This window comes from Balaenoptera acutorostrata, chromosome 16, assembly GCF_949987535.1.
Source record: "Balaenoptera acutorostrata chromosome 16, mBalAcu1.1, whole genome shotgun sequence".
In the NCBI taxonomy this organism is placed as follows: Eukaryota; Metazoa; Chordata; class Mammalia; order Artiodactyla; family Balaenopteridae; genus Balaenoptera; species Balaenoptera acutorostrata.
Genome location: NC_080079.1, coordinates 26,375,329 through 26,398,885, shown reverse-complemented (window position 1 = coordinate 26,398,885; position 23,557 = coordinate 26,375,329). Strand labels below are relative to the sequence as shown.

Genomic DNA, 23,557 nt, shown 5'->3' with positions numbered 1-23,557 from the left:
TACAATCCAAAAATAAAATTAAGAAAACAATTCCATTTACTATAGCACCAGAAATCATAGACTAATTAGAAATGAACTTAACAAAAGTAGTGTTAAGACTTATATACTGATAACTACAAAAACTGTTGAAAGTGATTAAAGAAGGTCTAAACAAATGTAAAGACATCCCATGTACATCAATCGGAACACTTGATATTGTTGAGATGATGATACTCCTCAAACTGATATACAGAGTCAATGCACTCCCTATCGAAATCCCAGTTGGCTTTTTCACAGAAATTGACAAGCTGATCCTAAAATTCTTATGTATATAGAAGGTCCCCAGAATAGTCAAAACAGTTTTGAAAAGGAAGGAAAAAGTAACTGGAGGACTCACATCACAATTTCAAAACTTAATACAAAACTGTAGCAATTAAGACTGTGTAGTACTGACATGAGGATAGACAAACAGACCAATGGAATACAATGGGGAGGCCAGAAAGAAACACATATATCTATGGCTAACTGATTTTTGACAAGAGTATCAAGATAATTTAATGTGGAAACAATACTCTTTTTCAGCAGAGTTCAGATAACTGGATATTCACGTGCAAAAGAATGAATTTAAACCCCTATCTTGCACCATATACAAAAATTAACTCAGAACGTATCCAAAACCTAAATATAAAACATTAAACTATAAAACTCTCAAAGGAAAATATAGGTGTAAATCTTTGTGACCGTAGGTTAAGCAATGATTTCTTAAACATGATAACAAAAGCACAAGCAACAAAAACCATAGATAAATTGGACTTCATCAGTATTAAAAAACATTTGTCCTTCAAATGACATTACCAAGAAGGTGAAAAGACAACCCACAGAATGGGAGGAAATGTCTGAAAATCATATACCAGACAAAGGTTTAGTATCTAGAAAACATGAAGAACTTATACAACTCAATAATAAAAAAAAAAAACTCAAGAAATGGGCAAAGGATCTGAAGAGATATTTCTCGAAAGAAGATATACAAATGGCCAATAAGAGCATAAAAAGATGCTCAACATCATTAATCATAAGGGAAATGCACATCAAAATCGCAATGAGATACCACCACACACTAGGATGGGCTATAGTAATTTTTTAAAACCCACTAACAATAGCAAGTGTTATTTTGAAGGGCGTAGAGAAATTGGAAGCCACAAACATTGTTGAAGGGAATGAAAAAGGTGCATTTGCACTGGAAAACAGTTTGATAATGCTTCAGTAAGTTAAACTTAAAGTTACCATATGACCCAGCAAATTCTACTGCTAGATATATAATCCCCAACACTGAAAACATGTCCACACAAAATGTATACACAAATGTTTGAAGTAGCATTACTCATACCAGCCAAAATGTGGAAACAATCCAAATATTAAGCAACAGATGAACAGATAAACAAAACGTGGTATATTCAGACAATGTAATATCATTCAGCCATTAAAGGAATTAAGTATTGGCTCATGCTACAATATGGATGAACCCTGAAAACATTAATTGAAAGAGATAGAAAGAAAAAAAGCCACATATTTTATGATTCAATTTATATGAAATGTCCAGAATAGGTAATTCCATAGAGACAGAAAGTAGATTAGTGGCTGTCAGGGATTGAGGAGAGAAGGGAATGGGGAGTAACTAATAATGAGTGTGGGGTTTCTTTTTGGAGTGATGAAAATGTTCTGGAATTAGATAGTGGTGATGGTTACATAACTCTCGATATACTAAAACCCACTGAATTGTATATTCAATAGTGTTCCTTTTTCTGAGTTATATTTCATTGTGTGGATTTACTGCATTTTATTTATGCATTCACCCATTAAAGGATATTTGGGTTGTCCCTTGTTTGAGGCAATTATAGACTGATATACTATAAACATTATTCATGTACAGTTTTTTGTGTGAGCATAAAGTTTTCCTTTATCTAGGACAAGTATCTAGGAGTAAGATCTCTGGGTCATTGGCTAAGGGTCTCTAACTTTATAAGAAATTACCAAACTGTTTAGCAGAGTAGCTGCAGCAATGTATCAGAGCTCCAACTGCTCCACATCCTTGACAGCACTTGGTATCGGCAGTATTTTTTATTTCAGCCACTGTAATAGGCATATACAATGTGGTTTTAATTTGTATTCCCTAATGGCTAGTGATGTTACAAATATGCGTGTATGCCATCCATATATCCTCTGTAGTGACATGTCAGTCTTTTGCCCATTTCTTCATTGGGTTGTTTTCATATTATTGAATTTTAAAAGTTCTTCTTTTTTTTTTTTATTCTGAATACAAGTTCTTTATCAGATATGTGATTTACAAGTATTTTCTCAGTCTGTAGCTAAAAACTGAAAAAAGCCCAAAGGTCCATTAACAGAAAATGAATAAACAAACTGTGGTATAATGATACAATGGAATGCCAGATAGTAATAAAAAGAACAAATTACTGATATACACAAAAACATGGATGAATCTCTCAGACATTACACTGAATAAAAGAAGCCATATCCAAAAGAATCCTTGAGGGAGATCCCTGGTGACCGAGTGGTTAGGATTAGGCACTGTCACTGCCATGGCCCAGGTTCAATCCCTGGTCAGGGAACTGAGATCCCTCAGGCTGCGTGACACAGCAAAGCAAAGCAACACACACACACACACACACACACACACACACACACACACACACACACACGAATCCTTGAAGGTGAAATACACTATCTAAATATGATTAACATTTCCTCAGCCTGAGTTTCTTACTGCAGGATTTCATTAAATCAAAGACCTGCTATCATTTATTCTTTCTCTTCCTTGATGCCGCCACCACCACTACTTCCTGTTTTATTTTACTCTTAGGTATATTGTTTTGGGAAGAAGCATAGAGGGAACAGTGGCAGAGAAACAAATTGAGCATGTTTTAGGATCCAGCATCTTCTTTTGAACAATAAAGTTTAGAGAATTTGTATTCCATAAAGTAGTATCACTGCTCATTATAAAGCGTACTTGTATCTAGAACAGACAATACCTACGATGTAAGAAAAGGTATGTCACTGACAGAATTTTTTCAATTCATCTTTTTATGTTGAGATAATTGTAGATTCACATGCAGTAGTAAGAAATAATACAGAGAGATTCCCTACACTCTTCACCCAGTTTCCCCCCAGTGGGAACATCTTGCATAAACATAGTACAATATCAAAATATCACAACCAGGAAACTGACATTGACACAATCCACCAACCAGATTTCACCAGTTTTACATGCACTCATTTGTGTGTGTGTAGACTCATGTAATCACCACTCGAGTCAAGATAAAAAACAGTTCCATCACAAGGATTCCTTGTACAACTTTTTATAGCTACACCCACCTCCCACCACCCAAGCCAATTCCTAACCCCTGGCAACCACTACTCTTTTCCCAATCTCCATAATTTTGTCATTTCAGGAATGTTATAGACATGGAATCACACAGTAAGTAACCTTTTGAGATTTGCTTTATTAACTCAGCATAGTTTACTTGAGCTGTACTAAAGTTGTGTGTATCAATAGTTAATTCGCTTTTATTGCTGAAGAGTATTCCATCGATCAAATGTTTTGGGTCAAAATAAATAAAAATTTTAAATCTTATCAATTCCTGAATCCCCATTTGTCATTCCTTAGGAATATGAAACTCTAACCAAAGCATTAGAATGATATACTAACAAAAATATTTAGTACAGTTCTGATACTCTACCTCACTCTTCTTTTTTTTTAAACATTCTTTTTTAAAAAATTTATTTATTTTATTTATTTATTTTTGGCTGCGTTTGGTCTTCATTGCTGCACGCGGGCTTTCTCTAGTTGCGGCGAGCAGGGGCTACTCTTCGCTGCGGTGCGCAGGCTTTTCATTACCATGGCTTCTCTTGTTGTGGAGCACGGGCTCTCGGCACGTGGGCTTCAGTAGTTGTGGCACGCGGGCTCTAGAGCGCAGGCTCAGCAGCCGTGGCACATGGGCTTAGCTGCTCCGCAGCCTGTGGGATCTTCCCAGACCAGGGCTCGAACCCCTGTCCCCTGCATTGGCAAGCGGATTCTTAACCACTGCACCACCAGGGAAGCCCCTCACTCTTCTTATTCTGACAAGATGTATGTACATTATTTAAGGATGGCTCCTTGGCATTCCTGAGGACCTATATTTCCATGTGATTTTCAATTTATAATATGGCTACAGAAATGTTAACAATTTATCCATTTGAATATTTGAAACCATACTGAAATGGCAGGTTAATTCGGCTTGATTGATGACACAACTAAAAAGCTGAATGACATTCATGTGCTATCCATAAGTGGTTGACAAAAAAATTAAAATTTATCAACCTTGTACTCTTTGCATAAAACCTGATACCTACTTTTTTTTTTAAACATCTTTATTGAAGTATAATTGCTTTACAATGGTGTGTTAGTTTCTGCTTTATAACAAAGTGAATCAGTTATACATATACATATGTTCCCATATCTCTTCCCTCTTGCATCTCCCTCCCTCCCACCCTCCCCATCCCACCCCTCTAGGTGGTCACAAAGCACCGAGCTGATCTCCCTGTGCTATGCAGCTGCTTCCCACTAGCTATCTATTTTACGTTTGGTAGTGTATATATGTCCATGACACTCTCTCACCCTGTCACATCTCACCCCTCCCCCTCCTCATATCCTCAAGTCCATTCTCTAGTAGGTCTGTGTCTTTATTCCCGTCTTGCCACTAGGTTCTTCATGGCCTTTTTTTTTTTTTCCTTAGATTCCATATATATGTGTTAGCATACTGCTGATACCTACTTTTAATTTGAGGTTAAAAAAAAACCATAAACATTTCTACTTCTACTAGTGTGCCAAGCTATAGGTACTAAAAAATAATTTTATAGGGCTTCCCTGGTGGCGCAGTGGTTGGGAATCTGCCTGCTGATGCAGGGGACACGGGTTCGAGCCCTGGTCTGGGAGGATCCCACATGCCGCAGAGCGGCTGGGCCCGTGAGCCACAATTACTGAGCCTGCGTGTCTGGAGCCTGTGCTCCGCAACAAGAGAGGCCACGATAGTGAGAGGCCCGCGCACCGTGATGAAGAGTGGCCCCCGCTTGCCACAACTAGAGAAAGCCCTAGCACAGAAACGAAGACCCAACATAGCAATCAATCAATCAATCAATTAATCAATAAAAAAATAAATCTTAAAAAAAAATAAAATAAAATAATTTTATATATGTATGCAAATTCCTTTTTATTACTTAAACATATATAATAAACTTATTTTGACTGGAGAATTATTATTCAAAAGATTTAAATAAATACTGGTATGAAGGCCAAAATTTCAATTTAAAAAAATAATTTCAGATAAATATATAAAGAACCTTAAAGACAAAGTAACTGCAGTGCCTTTCAAAATAAGGCAAGGGAGGGTGGGATGAATTGGGACATTGGGATTGACATATATACACTACTATGTATAAAATAGATAACTAATGAGAACCTACTGTATAGCACAGGGAACTCTGTGGTGACCTAAATGGGAAGGAAATCCGAAAAAGAGGCGATAAACGTATACATATAGCTGATTCACTTTGTTGCTGTACAGTAGAAACTAACACAACATTGTAAAGCAACTATACTCCAATAAAAATTAATTAAAAAAAATAAAATAAAAAAAATAAGGCAAAAGACTGGATAACCAAAAACTCACAAGCCCAATTACTTACCAAATTTCAGTTCAACATGATAAGAACCACTGATCAATTCATAAGCTGTGTTCATAAAGAGCAAATTCATATACAAAAATTCTTTCGTACTGTAATCATTGAAACTTTAAAAGGATAAAACCAAATACCTGACTTCAGCATCCTGGACACTGTCAACAGGGAAAGCAGATGAAAATTCTAATTGTTCCATTCCTGGATATGGTAGATACAAACTGTGATCTGTACTCATCACTATCAGATTTTAAACAGGATACTATTTAAGAGCTAAGTGTCTAACCTGCCTCCTTCAAGCGACAGTAACATATGAGCAGCTCAGCCTGTCTCTAACCACACACCAAAACATATTCCAAAGAAGGGTTTGGCCTGATGATTAGCTCCAGCCTAGAAGACTCAACAACCATAATAAGGAAATGGAAGAAGAACAAGTCATACATTCTGAAGGCCAGTTTCTTAATAGTGACATATGACCATTATTTCCATATTGAAACTTAGAAGACCAATATTAAGCAAGAAAAAAAGCTAGAAGTTAGATATTTATTTACTTAATTAAAAATATTTAGCTTCTTCTAAAAGGGAATTCTAAAGTATCACATACAATGTACAGTTATGATAAATGATCATCATAGCCTGCCTAATTTAACCAATGATAAATTACCAACCCCAATAAATGTCTTTAATAAAAAGCCCTGAAATAGAACACTCTACAAATTGACTTAACTAGAAAACTAAAACAAATTTCTTTTAAATGCTTTCTATTTAAAAATTTTAATTAACAAAAGCAAATACTTGCAAGAGTTCAAGAACCTAATTTTTTATATTAAAAGGAAATTCTGCAATATGCTACATCATGGATGAACCTTGAAGACATCATGCTAAGTGAAACAAGCCAGTCACAAAAAGACCAATACTGTATGATTCCATTTATATGAGGTACTTAGGGTGGCCAAAATCATCAAGACAGAAAGATAATGGTGGTTAGTTGCCAAGGGCTGGGGTGAGGGGAGAATGGAAAGTTATTGCTCAGTAGATGTAAGGTTTCAATTTTACAAAATGAAAAGAGTTGTGGGGATGGACAGTGGTGATAACTACATAACAATGTGAATGTATTTAATACCACTGAACTGTATACTTAAAAGCAGTTAAGATGGCAAATTTTATGGTATGTGTACTTTATTAAAATTCTATTTTAGTAAAAAATAGGGGGAAAATAGGGGAAAAAATAGAAAAAAGGGGGGGAAGTTTTAAATGACTTAAGAATTCAAACACTTCAAGATGCTTTTTCTATTCTTTCTATTATTTCAGATTGCACTCTACTATATGAAGAATGTAGGGTACAGAGCCTGTCCAGAATCTTCCAGGAAGTATCATTCTAAATGAGTCAGAAGTGCTCTCAGGCTGTGAAATATTAAATACAATTAGGACACTTGATGTTTCCTAGATGATCTCTCTTCATTGCATAATTCTAGCCCTTGTTTCCACTGATAAATACGTTACATCACAACCAAATGTATACTTCATGAATATAAAGACTGAGCAAATAATTGAACAGAAAGTATACAACACCTCTACATTTTATCTCTTCCAAATGCATATGTTATGTGTTTTATTTATACATACACACATAAACACTCTGTTTTACACTTTAATTCCCATGCACATCTAGCAACACGTCTCACACACTGCAGAGGATCATTGGTACCCACTGATTGATTCTGAGTCTTCATATCTTAATGGGAACCTGAAATGTTTTTACTCTTTCGGGTTTAAGAAAAAACAGCAGCCTAAAATCTAGAAATGCTACATAGTCAGCAAATGTTTCTGCTTAATAGAGTTAAATCAATTTGTTATGGAATACTTTGTTTCCTTCACATAAACACATTCACCAGAGAACTGCCACGAAGGTGAAATCACAACCTGCTGGGCCAGTAACTGGGAGTTTATTCAGTAAATGCTCAGCTTGTTTTCACTTGTGGATCAGTTGATTAAAGACTCTTACATGCAGTGTGTATCATAAGCTCCCAAGTAAGCAATTATTAATTAGCAATTATTAAGTTCAAAGCAACAAACATTTATTGAGCATAGAACTTTTAAAGCTAGAAGACTTAAAGATCTTCCTCTTTAATCTTATCATTTTATAGCTAAAGAAATCACCACCCAGAGAGGCTAACTGGTCTCCCCAGGATCACAACAAAACCTGACCCCAGCTCTTCCAACTCTGACTCCAACTGTTTACTCCTTTTCCATTGCTTAGAAAAAATTTCAGAGACAGCATTATAAACTTATATTTTGTCATCTTCACTATGTTCCTAGGTCCAATGTATCATAAATATACAATGTACCTGATTCCTAGACATTTACATTTTTAAAGTAGATCACTTGTGTACATTTCCTTTTGATCTTGATTATTTAAATTATGTACAAATATTCAATATAAATGTTTTGGCTACTTGAAATATACTACTAATATAAATATGGCTTATTTTTCTTTCTGGTAGATTTGTACCACTAAGTGATCAAAATAGAAAACTTATGGGGGCCTAAAACAAGGTAAATGGGTACTGCCTACAGTGGGACAGACTGGAGATTCCACCTTGCCAAGAGAGAGATTTCTTGTCAGCTCCTGTGCTTAATTTAGTTCATACTGAGCTCAGGACTATGTGAAATATAAATATGCATTAAATGAAACTGACAAGAAAGGACAGTTTATAATGCATGAAGCTGTTGTTCAACAAATACTGGATGGTAAGAGAACATAAAACCCTTTTGACCAAACCGAACCAAGAATGTAGAAGTAATGGGTGTTCCCAATGAACATAACAAGCAAACAGAAAAACCAGAATAAAAGATTTGGAATTTGGAAAAGGCAGTACCCATGTTTTAAACTCAGAGTACAAAAATTAGCACATTTTGTGGGGTTCAGGATTCATCCTTTGCATCCTTCTAAGAATGTGACACCAGCTGGCAGGCAGGTGTGTTTTTCACCTAAAAGTGATGAAAGTTTGTGTATATCATAAATTAAATGATTTGAATACAAACCTTTTTGCTTTTGGAAGTCAGTTTTTAATTTTTCATCTTGATCTCTCTCTTGATATAAGTTTCCAAAATTTTATTCTTTAGTACAAGTAGTATTTACAACATTTGTTCTTACATTAATTTTTTTCTTAATGTAAGCATTAATGAACTGGAAAAAATGCTACCTAGTGACCTACCATCAAGGAAATATCACCAACCTACTTTAAAAACCAACTAGTGATGCAATAATTAACTTTCAAGATATTCAATATCAAGTAACTATTTTCTTCAAAATATTAATGCTTACTGAAGCACTAAAATGTTACCTAATTCTGACCTAGCTTTCCTACACAAAGAATGGAATCAGAATTATTTTTTTGTCTGCTTACAAGAACTTATCTGTATAAACTAGTTTAACCATCCCAGAACAGATAAGTAATTGTGAGTTGTTGTAGACTTCCTGGAGTTCCTATGCAACGTTTTTGCACTACCAGTACACCAGCATTTCCACTTTTCCTGGATTTCCCAGGACAGAGGCAGAGACAGTACTACTAGGGCCCAGATCTTTCTACCCTACAAGCATAAACTTCTAATTTCTGTCTAAAACCAAAGGATTCCTAATTGCAGTATCTACTTCCAAGTATCTCAGTCACTTAAGATTCAGGTAGCCATTAAGATTTAGAAGCAGTCATTTAATTGAATCTATTAAAACTGGCAAATGAATTGAAAATACTTACTTTTTAAACTTTTAAAGGAAAAATGATTTAGAGAAAATATTAAAGTCTTAAATCAATATAAGAAAACACTGCTAACACCCAGAATTATCCACATTCAATCGAATACAGTAATCAGTAGGCACAATTCTAAAACTATTTAAAAACTATAATCAGTTTGTGGCAAATGGCAACTAAAAACTGCATTATTGAGAGGGCAGACAGCACAAGCAAGAAGAACTACAATGTTTCAGCCTGTGGAACAAACACCACATTCACAGAAAGACAGACAAGATGAAAAGGCAGAGGGCATTGTACCAGATGAAGGAACAAGATAAAACCCCAGAAAAACAACTAAATGAAGTGGAGATAGGCAATGTTCCAGAAAAAGAATTCAGAATAATGATAGTGAAGATGATCCAGGACCTTGGAAAAAGAATGGAGGCAAAAATCGAGAAGATGCAAGAAATGTTTAACAGGGCTTCCCTGGTGGTGCAGTGGTTGAGAGTCTGCCTGCCAATGCAGGGGACACGGGTTCAAGCCCGGGTCTGGGAAGATCCCACATGCCACGGAGCAACTGGGCCCGTGAGCCACAACTACTGAGCCTGCGCGTCTGGAGCCTGTGCTCCACAACAAGAGAGGCCGCGATAGTGAGAGGCCCGCACACCGCGATGAAGAGTGGCCCCTGCTTGCCGCAACTAGAGAAAGCCCTCACACAGAAACGAAGACCCAACACAGCCAATAAATAAATAAATATTTAAAATGTATTTTCAAAAATAAAAAATTAATTAAAAAAAAAAAGAAATGTTTAACAAAGACCTAGAAGAATAAAAGAACAAACAGAAATGAAAAATACAATAGCTGAAATGAAAAATACACTAGAAGGAATCAATAGCAGAATAACTGAGGCAGAAGAACAGATAACTGACCTGGAAGACAGAATGGTGGAATTCACTGCTGCGGAACAGACTAAAGAAAAAAGAATGAAAAGAAATGAAGACAGCCTAAGAGACCTCTGGGACAACATTAAATGCAACAACATTCACATTATAGGGGTCCCAGAAGGAGAAGAGAGAGAGAAAGGACCAGAGAAAATATTTGAAGAGATTATAGTTAAAAACTTCCCTAACATGGGAAAGGAAATAGCCACCCAAGTCCAGGAAGCGCAGAGACTCCCATACAGGATAAACCCAAGGAGAAACACACCAAGACACATAGTAATCAAACTGGCAAAAATTAAAGACAAAGAAAAATCATTGAAAGCAGCAAGGGAAAAACCACAAGTAACATACAAGGGAACTCCCATAAGGTTAACAGCTGATTTCTCAGCAGAAACTCTACAAGCCAGAAGGGAGTGGCATGATATACTTAAAGTGATGAAAGGGAAGAACCTACAACCAAGATGACTCTACCCGGCAAGGATCTCATTCAGATCCGATGGAGAAATCAAAAAGCTTTACAGACAAGAAAAAGCTAAGAGAATTCAGCACCACCAAACCAGCTCTACAACAAATGCTAAAGGAACTTCTCTAAGTAGGAAACACAAGAGAAGAAAAGGGCCTACAAAAACAAACCCAAAACAATTAAGAATATGGTAACAGGAACATACCTATCAATAATTACCTTAAACGTGAATGGATTAAATGCTCCAACCAAAAGACACAGGCTCACTAAATAGATACAAAAACAAGACCCATCTATATGCTGTCTACAAGAGACCCACTTCAGACCTAGGGACACATACAGACTGAAAGTGAGGGGATGGAAAAAGATATACCATGCAAATGGAAATCAAAAGAAAGCTGCAGTAGCAATACTCATATCAGATAAAACAGACTTTCAAATAAAGAATGTTACAAGAGACAAGGAAGGACACTACATAATGATCAACGGATCAATCCAAGAAGAAGATATAACAATTATAAATATATATGCACCCAACATAGGAACACCTCAATATATAAGGCAACTGCTAACAGCTACAAAGGAGGAAATCGACAGTAACACAATAATACTGGAGGACTTTAACACCTCATTTACAACAATGGACAGATCATCCAAACAGTAAATTAATAAGGAAACACAAGCTTTAAATGACACAGTAGACCAGATAGATTGAATTGATATTTATAGGACATTCCATCCAAAAACAGCAGATTACACTTTCTTCTCAAGTGAGCATGGAACATTCTCCAGGATACATCACATCTTGGGTCACAAATCAAGCCTCAGCAAATTCAAGAAAACTGAAATCATATCAAGCACTTTTCTGACCACAACGCTATGAGATTAGAAATCAATTACAGGGAAAAAAAAACGTAAAAAACACAAACACATGGAGGCTAAACAATACATTACTAAATAACCAAGAGATCACTGAAGAAATCAAAGAGGAAATCAAAAAATACCTAGAGACAAATGACAATGAAAACATGATGATCCAAAACCTATGGGATGCAGCAAAAGCAGTTTTAAGAGGGAAGTTTATAGCTATACAAGCCTACCTTAAGAAACAACAAACATCTCAAACAATCTAACCTTACACCTAAAGGAACTAGAGAAAGAAGAACAAACAAAACCCAAAGTTAGCAGAAGGAAAGAAATCATAAAGATCAGAGCAGAAATAAATGAAACAGAAACAAAGAAAACAATAGCAAAGATCAATAAAACTAAAAGCTGGTTCTTTGAGAAGATAAACAAGATTGATAAACCATTAGCCAGACTCATCAAGAAAAAGAGGGAGAGGACTCAAATCAATAAAATTAGAAATGAAAACAGAGAAGTTACAACAGACACCGAAGAAATACAAAGCATCCTAAGAGACTACTACAAGCAACTCTATGCCAATAAAATGGACAACCTGGAAGAAATGGACAAATTCTTAGAAAGGTATAACCTTCCAAGACTGAACCAGGAAGAAACAGAAAATATGAACAGACCAACCACAAGTAATGAAATTGAAACTGTGATTAAAAATCTTCCAACAAACAAAAGTCCAGGACCAGATGGCTTCACAGGTGAATTCTATCAAACACTTAGAGAAGAGCTAACACCCATCTTTCTCAAACTCTTCCAAAAATTGCGGAGGAAGGAACACTCTGAAACTCATTCTATGAGGCCACCATCACCCTGATACCAGAACCAGACCAAGATACTACAAAAAAAGAAAATTACAGACCAATATCACTGATGAATATAGATGCAAAAATCCTCAACAAAATACTAGCAAACAGAATCCAACAACACATTAAAAGGATCATACACCATGATCAAGTGGGATTTATCCCAGGGATGCAAGGATTCTTCAATATACGCAAATCAATCCATGTGATACACCATATTAACAAACTGAAGAATAAAAACCATATGATCATCTCAATAGATGCAGAAAAAGCTTTTGACAAAATTCAACACCCATTTCTGATAAAAACTCTCCAGAAAGTGGGCATAGAGGGAACCTACCTCAACATAATAAAGGCCATATACAACAAACCCACAGCAAACATCATTCTCAATGGTGAAAAACTGAAAGCATTTCCTCTAAGATCAGGAACAAGACAAGGATGTCCACTCTCGCCACTCTTATTCAACATAGTTTTGGAAGTCCTAGCCACGGCAATCAGGGAAGAAAAAGAAATAAAAGGAATACAAACTGGAAAAGAAGGAGTAAAACTGTCACTGTTTGCAGATGACATAATACTATACATAGACAATCCTAAAGATGCCACCAGAAAACTACTAGAGCTAATCAATGAATTTGGTAAAGTTGCAGGATGTAAAATTAATGCACAGAAATCTCTTGCATTCCTATACACAAATGATGAAAAATCTGAAGAGAAATTAAGGAAACACTCCCATTTACCACTGCAATGACAAGAATAAAGTACCTAGGAATAAACCTACCTAGGGAGACAAAAGACCTGTATGCAGAAAACTATAAGACACTGATGAAAGAAATTAAAGATGATACAAACAGATGGAGAGATATACCATGTTCTTGGATTGGAAGAATCAACATTGTGAAAATGACTATACTACCCAAAGCAATCTACAGATTCAATGCAATCCCTATCAAATTACCAGTGGCATTTTTTACAGAACTAGAACAAAAAATCTTACAATTTGTATGGAGACACAAAAGACCCCAAATAGCCAAAGCGGTCTTGAGGGAAAAAAATGGAACTGGAGGAATCAGACTCCCTGATTTCAGGCTATACTACAAAGCCACAGTAATCAAGACAATATGGTCCTGGCACAAAAACAGAAATATAGATCAATGGAACAGGATAGAAAGCCCAGAGATAAACCCACACACCTATGGTCAACTAATCTATGACAAAGGAGGCAAGGATATACAATGGAGAAAAGACAGTCTCTTCAATAAGTGGTGCTCGGAGAACGGGACAGCTTCATGTAAAAGAATGAAATTAGAACACTCCCTAACACCATACACAAAAATAAACTCAAAATGGATTAGAAACCTAAATGTAAGACCAGACACTATAAAACTCTTAGAGGAAAACATAGGAAGAACACTCTTTGACATAAATCACAACAAGATCTTTTTTGATCCACCTCCTAGAGTAATGAAAATAAAAACAAAAATAAACAAATGGGACCTAATGAAACTTAAAACCTTTTGCAAAGCAAAGGAAACTACAAACAAGACGAAAAGACAACCCTCAGAATGGGAGAAAATATTTGCAAATGAATCAATGGACAAAAGATTAATCTCTAAAATATATAAACAGCTCATGCAGCTCAATATTTAAAAAACAAACAACCCAATCCAAAAATGGGCAGAAGACCTAAATAGACATTTTCCAAAGAAGACATATGGATGGTCAAGAAGCACATGAAAAGCTACTCAACATCACTAATTATTAGAGAAATGCAAATCAAAACTACAGTGAGGTATCACCTCACACCAGTTAGAATAGGCATCATCAGAAAATCTACAAATAACAAATGCTAGAGAGGGTGTGGAGAAAAGGGAACCCTCTTGCACTGTTGGTGGGAATGTAAATTGATACAGCCACTATGGAGAACAGTATGGAGGTTCCTTAAAATACTAAAAATAGAATTACCATATGACCCAGCAATCCCACTACTGGGCATATACCCAGAGAAAAGCATAATCCAAAAAGACACATGCACCCCAATGTTCATTGCAGCACTATTTACAATAGCCAGGACATGGAAGCAACCTAAATGCCCATCGAAAGACGAATGGATAAAGAAGATGTGGTACATATATACAATGGAATATTACTCAGCCATAAAAAGGAACGAAATTGTGTCATTTGTAGAGACGTGGATGGATCTAGAGTCTGTCATACAGAGTGAATTAAGTCAGAAAGAGAAAAACAAATATCGTATATTAACGCATATATGTGGAACCTAGAAAAATGGTACAGATGAACCGGTTTCCAGGGCAGAAATTGAGACACAGATGTAGAGAACAAATGTATGGACACCAAGGGGGGAAAGTGGAGGGGGGGGTGTGATGAATTGCGAGATCGGGATTGACATATACACACTAATATGTATAAAATGGATAACTAATAAGAACCTGCTGTATAAAAAAATAAAATTCAAAAATTCCAAAAAAAAAAAAGAAAGTGCCTGTTTCCCCGTATCTATACTAATACCTAACCTTTTGAATCTCTGACATTGTAATAAATTAAAAATATATCTCATTTAAAAACAAAAAAAACAGAAAAAAACAAACTGCATTATTCATAACTAAAGCACAATTTTCTAGCAGCTGAAGACTTTCTGCTCTTAAGGACTTTTATTAGTAGATATAAGAAGCAGTAAGAATTTTTTTTAAAAAGCAGCAGCAGTGTGGTTGTAAAATTCTGGCAATAAAATTCTGGACTTTGGACAGGGTTTGAACCATGAACCAGCTATGTGATCTAGAGTAAATTGCCTAACTACTCTGCACGTTAATTCCATCATCCGTAAAATGAAGATATTATACGCCCACTTTATAGAGCTGTTTTGAGAATTAAATAGACAAAATACTTACCGATGATAAGCTTCTCGTCGATACTTTTTCAGGGCATGTTTATCCATGTTAGCAGGCATATCTGCTGCATTTTGTAACCGATCACTCCAGGAAGTTGTCATTTTATTTTATTTGTATGCTCAATTCTAGAAAAGAAAATCAGTAATTTAGTGGATTAACATTAGCATCTGTATATTGATATCAGAATTTTTTTAAAAATTAGTAAAACTCTAGCTTGCAAATTGTCTGATATAACTATTTAAATATATTGAATATGGAAATATACTGAAAAATTAAACTAACACTTCTAAACTATGTAAATTTAGGAAAATAATTTCATATAGTAATTTCTATCCAGAACGATCATATATAACACTTTCAAAAAATTAAGCATGATTGCCAGTAATAATTTACTTTAATCCTAGATTCTAGAAAAGGGGCCGAGACCACAGACATGTGAAAATATATAATTTTCCGTTAATGTATGTTCAAAATATGTAAAGTAAGCAACTTTTTAATTCTGATAAGCATACTAAACTCAATCAATGGTAGTACAAATATGTATGAGTATTTGACTTCTAATTATATTATGCTTTTATATTTTCCTATGATAAATTATCTTGCAGCTAGTATTACAGACTGAACTAGAAGAAGCAATAAACTAAAACATTTCATCTCATTAGAATAAACATCTAAAACGAGGTGAGCAGGTAAGTGTCTTTACTGTATTTTTACCATAGGCACTGTTACAGGTTTCACTTCTATTTTTGCAGTTTTCATCTGCAGCTTTAAATAAGGATGAAAAATAACCTTTTAGAGTTAAGAAGTTTATTAACATTTTATTAAAATACCAATGTTTGTGAAAACATCTGCATTCTAATTTATTTCCAATTTTGAAAATGCTAACATTGTTTATGATATTATGTCAATTTTAAAGTAAGCCATCTTTGTAGCTTTTTAAAATAATAATTTATTGAGGTGAAATTCACATAAGAAAACTAACCATTTTAAAGTAAGTCAAGGACTTCCCTGGTGGCGCAGTGGTTAAGAATCCGCCTGCCAATGCAGGGAACACAGGTTCAAGCCTTGGTCCGGGAAGATCCCACATGCCGTGGAGCAGCTAAGCCCATATGCCACAACTACTGAGCCTGCACTCTAGAGCCTGCAAGCCACAACTACTGAAGCCCACGTGCCACAACTACTGAAACCCACGTGCCTAGAGCCCGTGCTCCACAACGAGAAGCCACTGCAACGAGAAGCCCACGCGCTGCAACGAAGAGTAGCCCTCGCTCACCGCAACTAGAGAAAGTCTGCATACAGCAACGAAGACCCAATGCAGCCAAAAATAATAAACAAATAAAATAAAATTAAAAAAAAAAGTAAGTCAATGGCATTTAGTATGTTCATAATATAGTGCAACCACCACCTCTATCTAGTTCCAAAATACTTCTGTCACTCCAAAGTAAAACCCTTTACCCATTAAGCAGTTTCTCCCCATTCTCCCTACCCCATGGCCACCCCAATCCCACTTCTGCCTCTTTGGGTTTATCTATTCCGGATATTTCATATAAACAGAATCATATAGTATGTGAGCTTTTGTATCTGGCTTCTTTCATTTAGCATGTTTTCTAGTTTCATCCATGTTGCATCATGTTTCAGATACTTCCTTCCTTTCTATGGCTGAATAATAAATACTCCACTGTGTGCATGTACCACAATTTGTTTATCTCTTCATCCGCTGATAGACATTTGGACTATTTCCACCTTTTGGCTACTGTGAATAGTACTGCTATGAACATGTACGAACAATGTATTTACTTGAGTACCAGTTTTCAATTCTTTTGGATATATATTTAGGTCTGTAATGTTTCTGAAGTAATCAAGATTTCCAAACACTGTTTAGATAACAAAAGTACTGGTACTTGCAAAAGACTCTAGTTAAGGGACTTCCCTGGCAGTCCAATGGTTAAGACTCCGTGCTTCCACTGCAGGGGGCACAGATGCGATCCCTGGTAGCGTAACTAGGACCCCACATAACTTTTTTTTTTTTTAATCAGTCATCAATTTTATACACATCACTGTATACATGTCAATCCCAATCGCCCAATTCAGCACACTACCATCCCCACCCCATCACAGTTTTCCCCCCTTGGTGTAGGACCCCACATAACTTAAGAGAAGTTATTTGCTAGGCCACTATAACTGAATCTAGATATACTATGGGTTTTTTTTTTTAATTCATGTAGTAAATCCAGACTATTTTGTGGACCAAAAAAGGTGAAATTTTGAAAAGTACAGAATTACAATGGAACTTCAATGGTTTTCAGTGGGGGGAGGAGTGGAGGTTGAGGGAAGGACCAGGACTATATCTTACATAAGTTTAAATAAGACTCAGAAATGAAATTTGTATTCTATGATGAATTAAGAGAAATCAGAATAGTCATGCCATTAAAGAAAAACTTTAACTTGAGCTCTACTGCAATTATAGTCCATATAATAGGAAATAAATTTTGTTTATTTATTGTTAAGGCCTTAAGTGAACTCCAACTTTTAAAAAATCTCTAATAGTATTCACAAAAGTCTACCTCTTTTTATTTTTAAAAAGTTAAGGAGGGATTCCTGGGTGGTGCAGTGGTTAAGAATCCCCCCGCCAATACAGGGGAAGCAGGTTCGATCCCTGGTCTGGGAAGATCCCACATGCTGTGGACCAACTAAGCTCATGTGTCACAACTACTGAGCCTGCACTCTAGAGCCCGCAAGCCACAACTACTGAGCCCGCATGTCACGACTACTGAAGCCCGCATGCCTGGAGCCCGTGCTCCACAACAAGAGAAGCCACCACAATGAGAAGCCTGCGCACCGCAACGAAGAGTAGCCCCCACTCGATGCAACTAGAGAAAGCCCATGCACAGCAACGAAGACCCAACACGGACATAAATACATTTAAAAAAAAAAAGGGACTTCCCTGGTGGCGCAGTGGTTGAGAATCTGCCTGCCACTGCAGGGGACATGGGTTTGAGCCCTGGTCTGGGAAGATCCCACATGCCACGAAGCAACTAAGCCCATGTGCCACAACTATTGAGCCTGTGCTCTAGAGCCTGTGAGCCACAACTACTGAGCTGGCGTGCCACAACCAGTGAAGCCTGCATGCCTGGAGCCCAAATTGGAAAAAATTAAAGACAAAGAAAAATTATTGAAAGCAGCAAGGGAAAAACCACAAGTAACATACAAGGGAACTCCCATAAGGTTAACAGCTGATTTCTCAGCAGAAACTCTACAAGCCAGAAGGGAGTGGCATGATATACTTAAAGTGATGAAAGGGAAGAACCTACAACCAAGATGACTCTACCCGGCAAGGATCTCATTCAGATCCGATGGAGAAATCAAAAGCTTGACAGACAAGAAAAAGCTAAGAGAATTCAGCACCACCAAACCAGCTCTACAACAAATGCTAAAGGAACTTATTCTAAGTAGGAAACACAAGAGAAGAAAAGGACCTACAAAAACAAACCCAAAACAATTAAGAAAATGGTAATAGGAACATACATATCGATAATTACCTTAGACGTGAATGGATTAAATGCTCCAACCAAAAGACACAGGTTTGCTGAATGGATACAAAAACAAGACCCATCTATATGCTGTCTACAAGAGACCCACTTCAGACCTAGGGACACATTCAGACTGAAAGTGAGGGGATGGAAAAAGATATTCCATGCAAATGGAAATCAAAAGAAAGCTGGAGTAGCTATACTCATATCAGATAAAATAAACTTTAAAATAAAGAATGTTACAAAAGACAAGGAAGGACACTACCTAATGATCAACGGATCAATCCAAGAAGAAGATATAACAATTATAAATATATATGCACCCAACATAGGAGCACCTCAATACCTAAGACAACTGCTAACAGCTATAAAAGAGGAAATCGACAGTAACACAATAATAGTGGGGGACTTTAACACCTCACTTACACCAATAGACAGATCATCCAAAATGAAAATGAATAAGGAAACAGAAGGTTTAAATGACACAATAGACCAGATAGATTGAATTGATATTTATAGGACATTCCATCCAAAAACAGCAGATTACACTTTCTTCTCAAGTGAGCACGGAACATTCTCCAGGATACATCACATCCTGGGTCACAAATCAAGCCTCAGTAAATTTAAGAAAATTGAAATCATATCAAGCACCTTTTCCAACCACAACGCTATGAGATAAGAAATGAATTACAAGGGGCTTCCTTGGTGGCGTAGTGGTTAAGAATCTGCCTGCCAATGCAGAGGACAAGGGTTCGAGCCCTGGTCTGGGAAGATCCCACATGCCACGGAGCAACTAAGCCTGTGAGCCACAACCACTGAGCCTGTGCGTGTAGAGCCTGTGCTCCACAACAAGAGAGGCCACAACAATGAGAAGCCCGCACACCACAATGAAGAGTAGCCCCCGCTCACCGCAACTAGAGAGGGCTTGCGCACAGAAATGAAGACCCAACACAGCCAAAATTAAATAAATAAATTAATTAATTAAAAAAAAAAGATGTGTACTCAAGGACAAAGATTTAATAAAATTATTGGAAAAAAAAAGCAAATTAATTACAGGGAAAAAAAACATAAAAAACACAAACACATGGAGGCTAAACAATACGTTACTAAATAACCATGAGATCACTGAAGAAATCAAAGAGGAAATCAAAAAATACCTAGAGACAAATGACAATGAAAACACGACGATCCAAAACCTATGCAATGCAGCAAAAGCAGTTCTAAGACGGAAGTTGATAGCTATACAAGCCTACCTCAAGAAAGAAGAAAGATCTCAAATAAACAATCTAACCTTACACCTAAAGGAACTAGAGAAAGAAGAACAAACAAAACCCAAAGTTAGCAGAAGGAAAGAAATCATAAAGATCAGAGCAGAAATAAATTAAATAGAAACAAAAAGAATAATAGCAAAGATCAATAAAACTAAAAGCTGGTTCTTTGAGAAGATAAACAAGATTGATAAACCATTAGCCAGACTCATCAAGAAAAAGAGGGAGAGGACTCAAATCAATAAAATTAGAAATGAAAAAGGAGAAGTTACAACAGACACTGCAGGAATACAAAGCATCCTAAGAGACTACTACAAGCAACTCTATGCCAATAAAATGGACAACCTGGAAGAAATGGACAAATTCTTAGAAAGGTATAACCTTCCAAGACTGAACCAGGAAGAAACAGAAAATATGAACAGACTAACCACAAGTAATGAAATTGAAACTGTGATTAAAAATCTTCCAACAAACAAAAGTCCAGGACCAGATGGCTTCACAGGTGAATTCTATCAAACACTTAGAGAAGAGCTAACACCCATCTTTCTCAAACTCTTCCAAAAATTGCGGAGGAAGGAACACTCCGAAACTCATTCTATGAGGCCACCATCACCCTGATACCAGAACCAGACCAAGATACTACAAAAAAAGAAAATTACAGACCAATATCACTGATGAATATAGATGCAAAAATCCTCAACAAAATACTAGCAAACAGAATCCAACAACACATTAAAAGGATCATACACCATGATCAAGTGGGATTTATCCCAGGGATGCAAGGATTCTTCAATATACGCAAATCAATCAATGTGATCGATACACCATACTAACAAACTGAAGAATAAAAACCATATGATCATCTCAATAGATGCAGAAAAAGCTTTTGACAAAATTCGACACCCATTTATGATAAAAACTCTCCAGAAAGTGGGCATAGAGGGAACCTACCTCAACATAATGAAAGCCATATACAACAAACCCACAGCAAACATCATTCTCAATGGTGAAAAACTGAAAGCATTTCCACTAAGATCAGGAACAAGACAAGGATGTCCACTTTCGCCACTCTTATTCAACATAGTTTTGGAAGTCCTAGCCACGGCAATCAGGGAAGAAAAAGAAATAAAAGGAATACAAACTGTAAAAGAAATACAAACTGGAAAAGAAGTAAAACTGTCACTGTTTGCGGATGACATGATATTATACATAGACAATCCTAAAAATGCCACCAGAAAACTACTAGAGCTAATCAATGAATTTGGTAAAGTTGCAGGATGCAAAATTAATGCACAGAAATCTCTTGCATTCCTATACACTAATGATGAAAAATCTGAAAGAGAAATTAGGGGAACACTCCCATTTACCTTTGCAACAAAAAGAATAAAATACCTAGGAATAAAAAAAAAAATTAGCAGCATTCAAAGGAAAAGGAAACTATGATACATAATGAGGAGAAAATCAACTGAAGCAGGGACTCCCCTGGTTGTCCAGTGGTAAAGAATCCACCTTACAATGCAGGGGACACAGTTTTGATCCCTGGTCAGGGAATTAAAATCCCACATGCCATGGGGCAACTAAGCCCACATGCCACAACTACCGAGCTGGCGTGCCTCAACTACACCCCTCGTACCACAAACTACAGAGCCCACGCGCCCTGGAGACTGCGTGCCACAACTAGAGAAGCCTGTGCACCACAATGAAGAGCCCGCACACCTTAATGAGATCCCGCATGTCTCAATGAAGATCCCTCCTGCCTCAACTAAGACCTGACGCAGCCAAAAATAAATAAAATAAATAAATAATAAATGAATAAATCTTTTAAAAAAAACCAACTGAAGCAAACCCACAAATGACACAGATGATAGAATACTCAAAGACACTAAGTTATTATAATTGGACAAAATTCAATGTATAATATGCAATTCAAATAATATGTCATTCAATATATAATTGATAATTGAATGTATTTCATATGTTCAAAAAACTAGAAGACTGAAAATGTTAAGTACAGGCATGAAAAATCTTTTTAAAAGACCCAACTCAAACATCTAGAAGCGAAAACTACAATCTGAGATGAGAAATACACTGAATAGATTAATGACAGATTAGACTTTAAAGAAAACATTAGTAACTTGAAGACCTAGCAATAGAAACTATCCAAATTAAAACAGATCAGTGACCTATGCAACAGTTTCAAGTGTATTCTGATTTCTAATATATGCATAATTGGAGTCCACAAAAGAAAAGAGAAAGGGAGAAGACAGAAAAATTATTTAAAGAAATAGTGGGGGAAAATTTCCAAACTTAATGAAAACTATAAATCTACAGGTCCAAGAAAACTCAGCAAACCCCAAGCACACAAAACAAGAAAACTACACCAAGGCACATCAAAATCAAATTACTTAAAAGGAGTGAGAAAGAGAAAATATTAAAGAAGCAGCTAGAGAAAGAAGACATCATACAGAGAAGAAAAAAACAAATTCCTCATCTGAAGCAGTGAAGCCAGAGAAAAGTGGAGAAATACCTTTAAAGAACTGAAAGAAAATAAGTGTCAACCTAGAATTCTTTCCCTGACAAAAACAGCCTTCAGAAATAAAGACTTCTTCAGATGTACAAAAGCTGAAAGAATTAATCACCAGCAGACTCTAAAAGAAATTTTAAAGGAAGTCCTTCAGGTAAGAGGAAAACAATACCAGATGGAAATCAATCTACACAAAGGAATGGGTAACTATAAAAGATTTTCCCCTACTATTAAGTCTTTCTAAAAGATAACTGTTTGAAGCAAAAGTAACAGTAATATATTGTTAGGTTTATAACATATATAGAACTAAAATATGTGACAGTAATAACCCAAAGGTGGGTAAGAAGAGAACAGAAGTATACTACTTTAAGACTCCTATAGTACACAGGAAGTAGTATACCAGTTGAAAGCAGACTGTGATAAGGCAAAGATGCATACTATACACCCTAAAACAATCACCACAGTAACAAAGTTATAGCTAATAAGGCAACAAAAGAGATAAAATGGAAACAAGAAATAATCAACCCAAAATATGAGATAAAAAGAGAAAAAGGAAACAACAAAGCAAACAAAAAAATAGCAAGGTGGTAGAATTTTACTCAACCATATTTTAAAAATTACACTAAGTTTTAAATATCTACCCCAATCAAAAAAAAAAAAAAAAAGCTGTAGGACCTAAATATAAGACATGACACCACAAAACTCCCAGAAGAGAACATATGCAAAACATTCTCTGACATAAATTGTACCAATGTTTTCTT

At 36.1% G+C, this 23,557-nt stretch overlaps 1 protein-coding gene across 2 annotated transcripts in view; it reads right to left on the bottom strand.

The window, feature by feature from the left end:
* The window catches only part of NT5C2 (5'-nucleotidase, cytosolic II), a 106,655-nt gene that overhangs the window by 62,277 nt on the left and 20,821 nt on the right, over nt 1-23,557 (bottom strand). For both annotated transcript variants that reach the window (XM_057530879.1, XM_057530880.1), the window contains exon 2: nt 15,475-15,599. In XM_057530879.1, coding sequence (XP_057386862.1) covers nt 15,475-15,575 — 101 coding nt within the window. In that variant the 5' untranslated portion in view covers nt 15,576-15,599. The remainder of the gene's footprint in view (nt 1-15,474; nt 15,600-23,557) is intronic.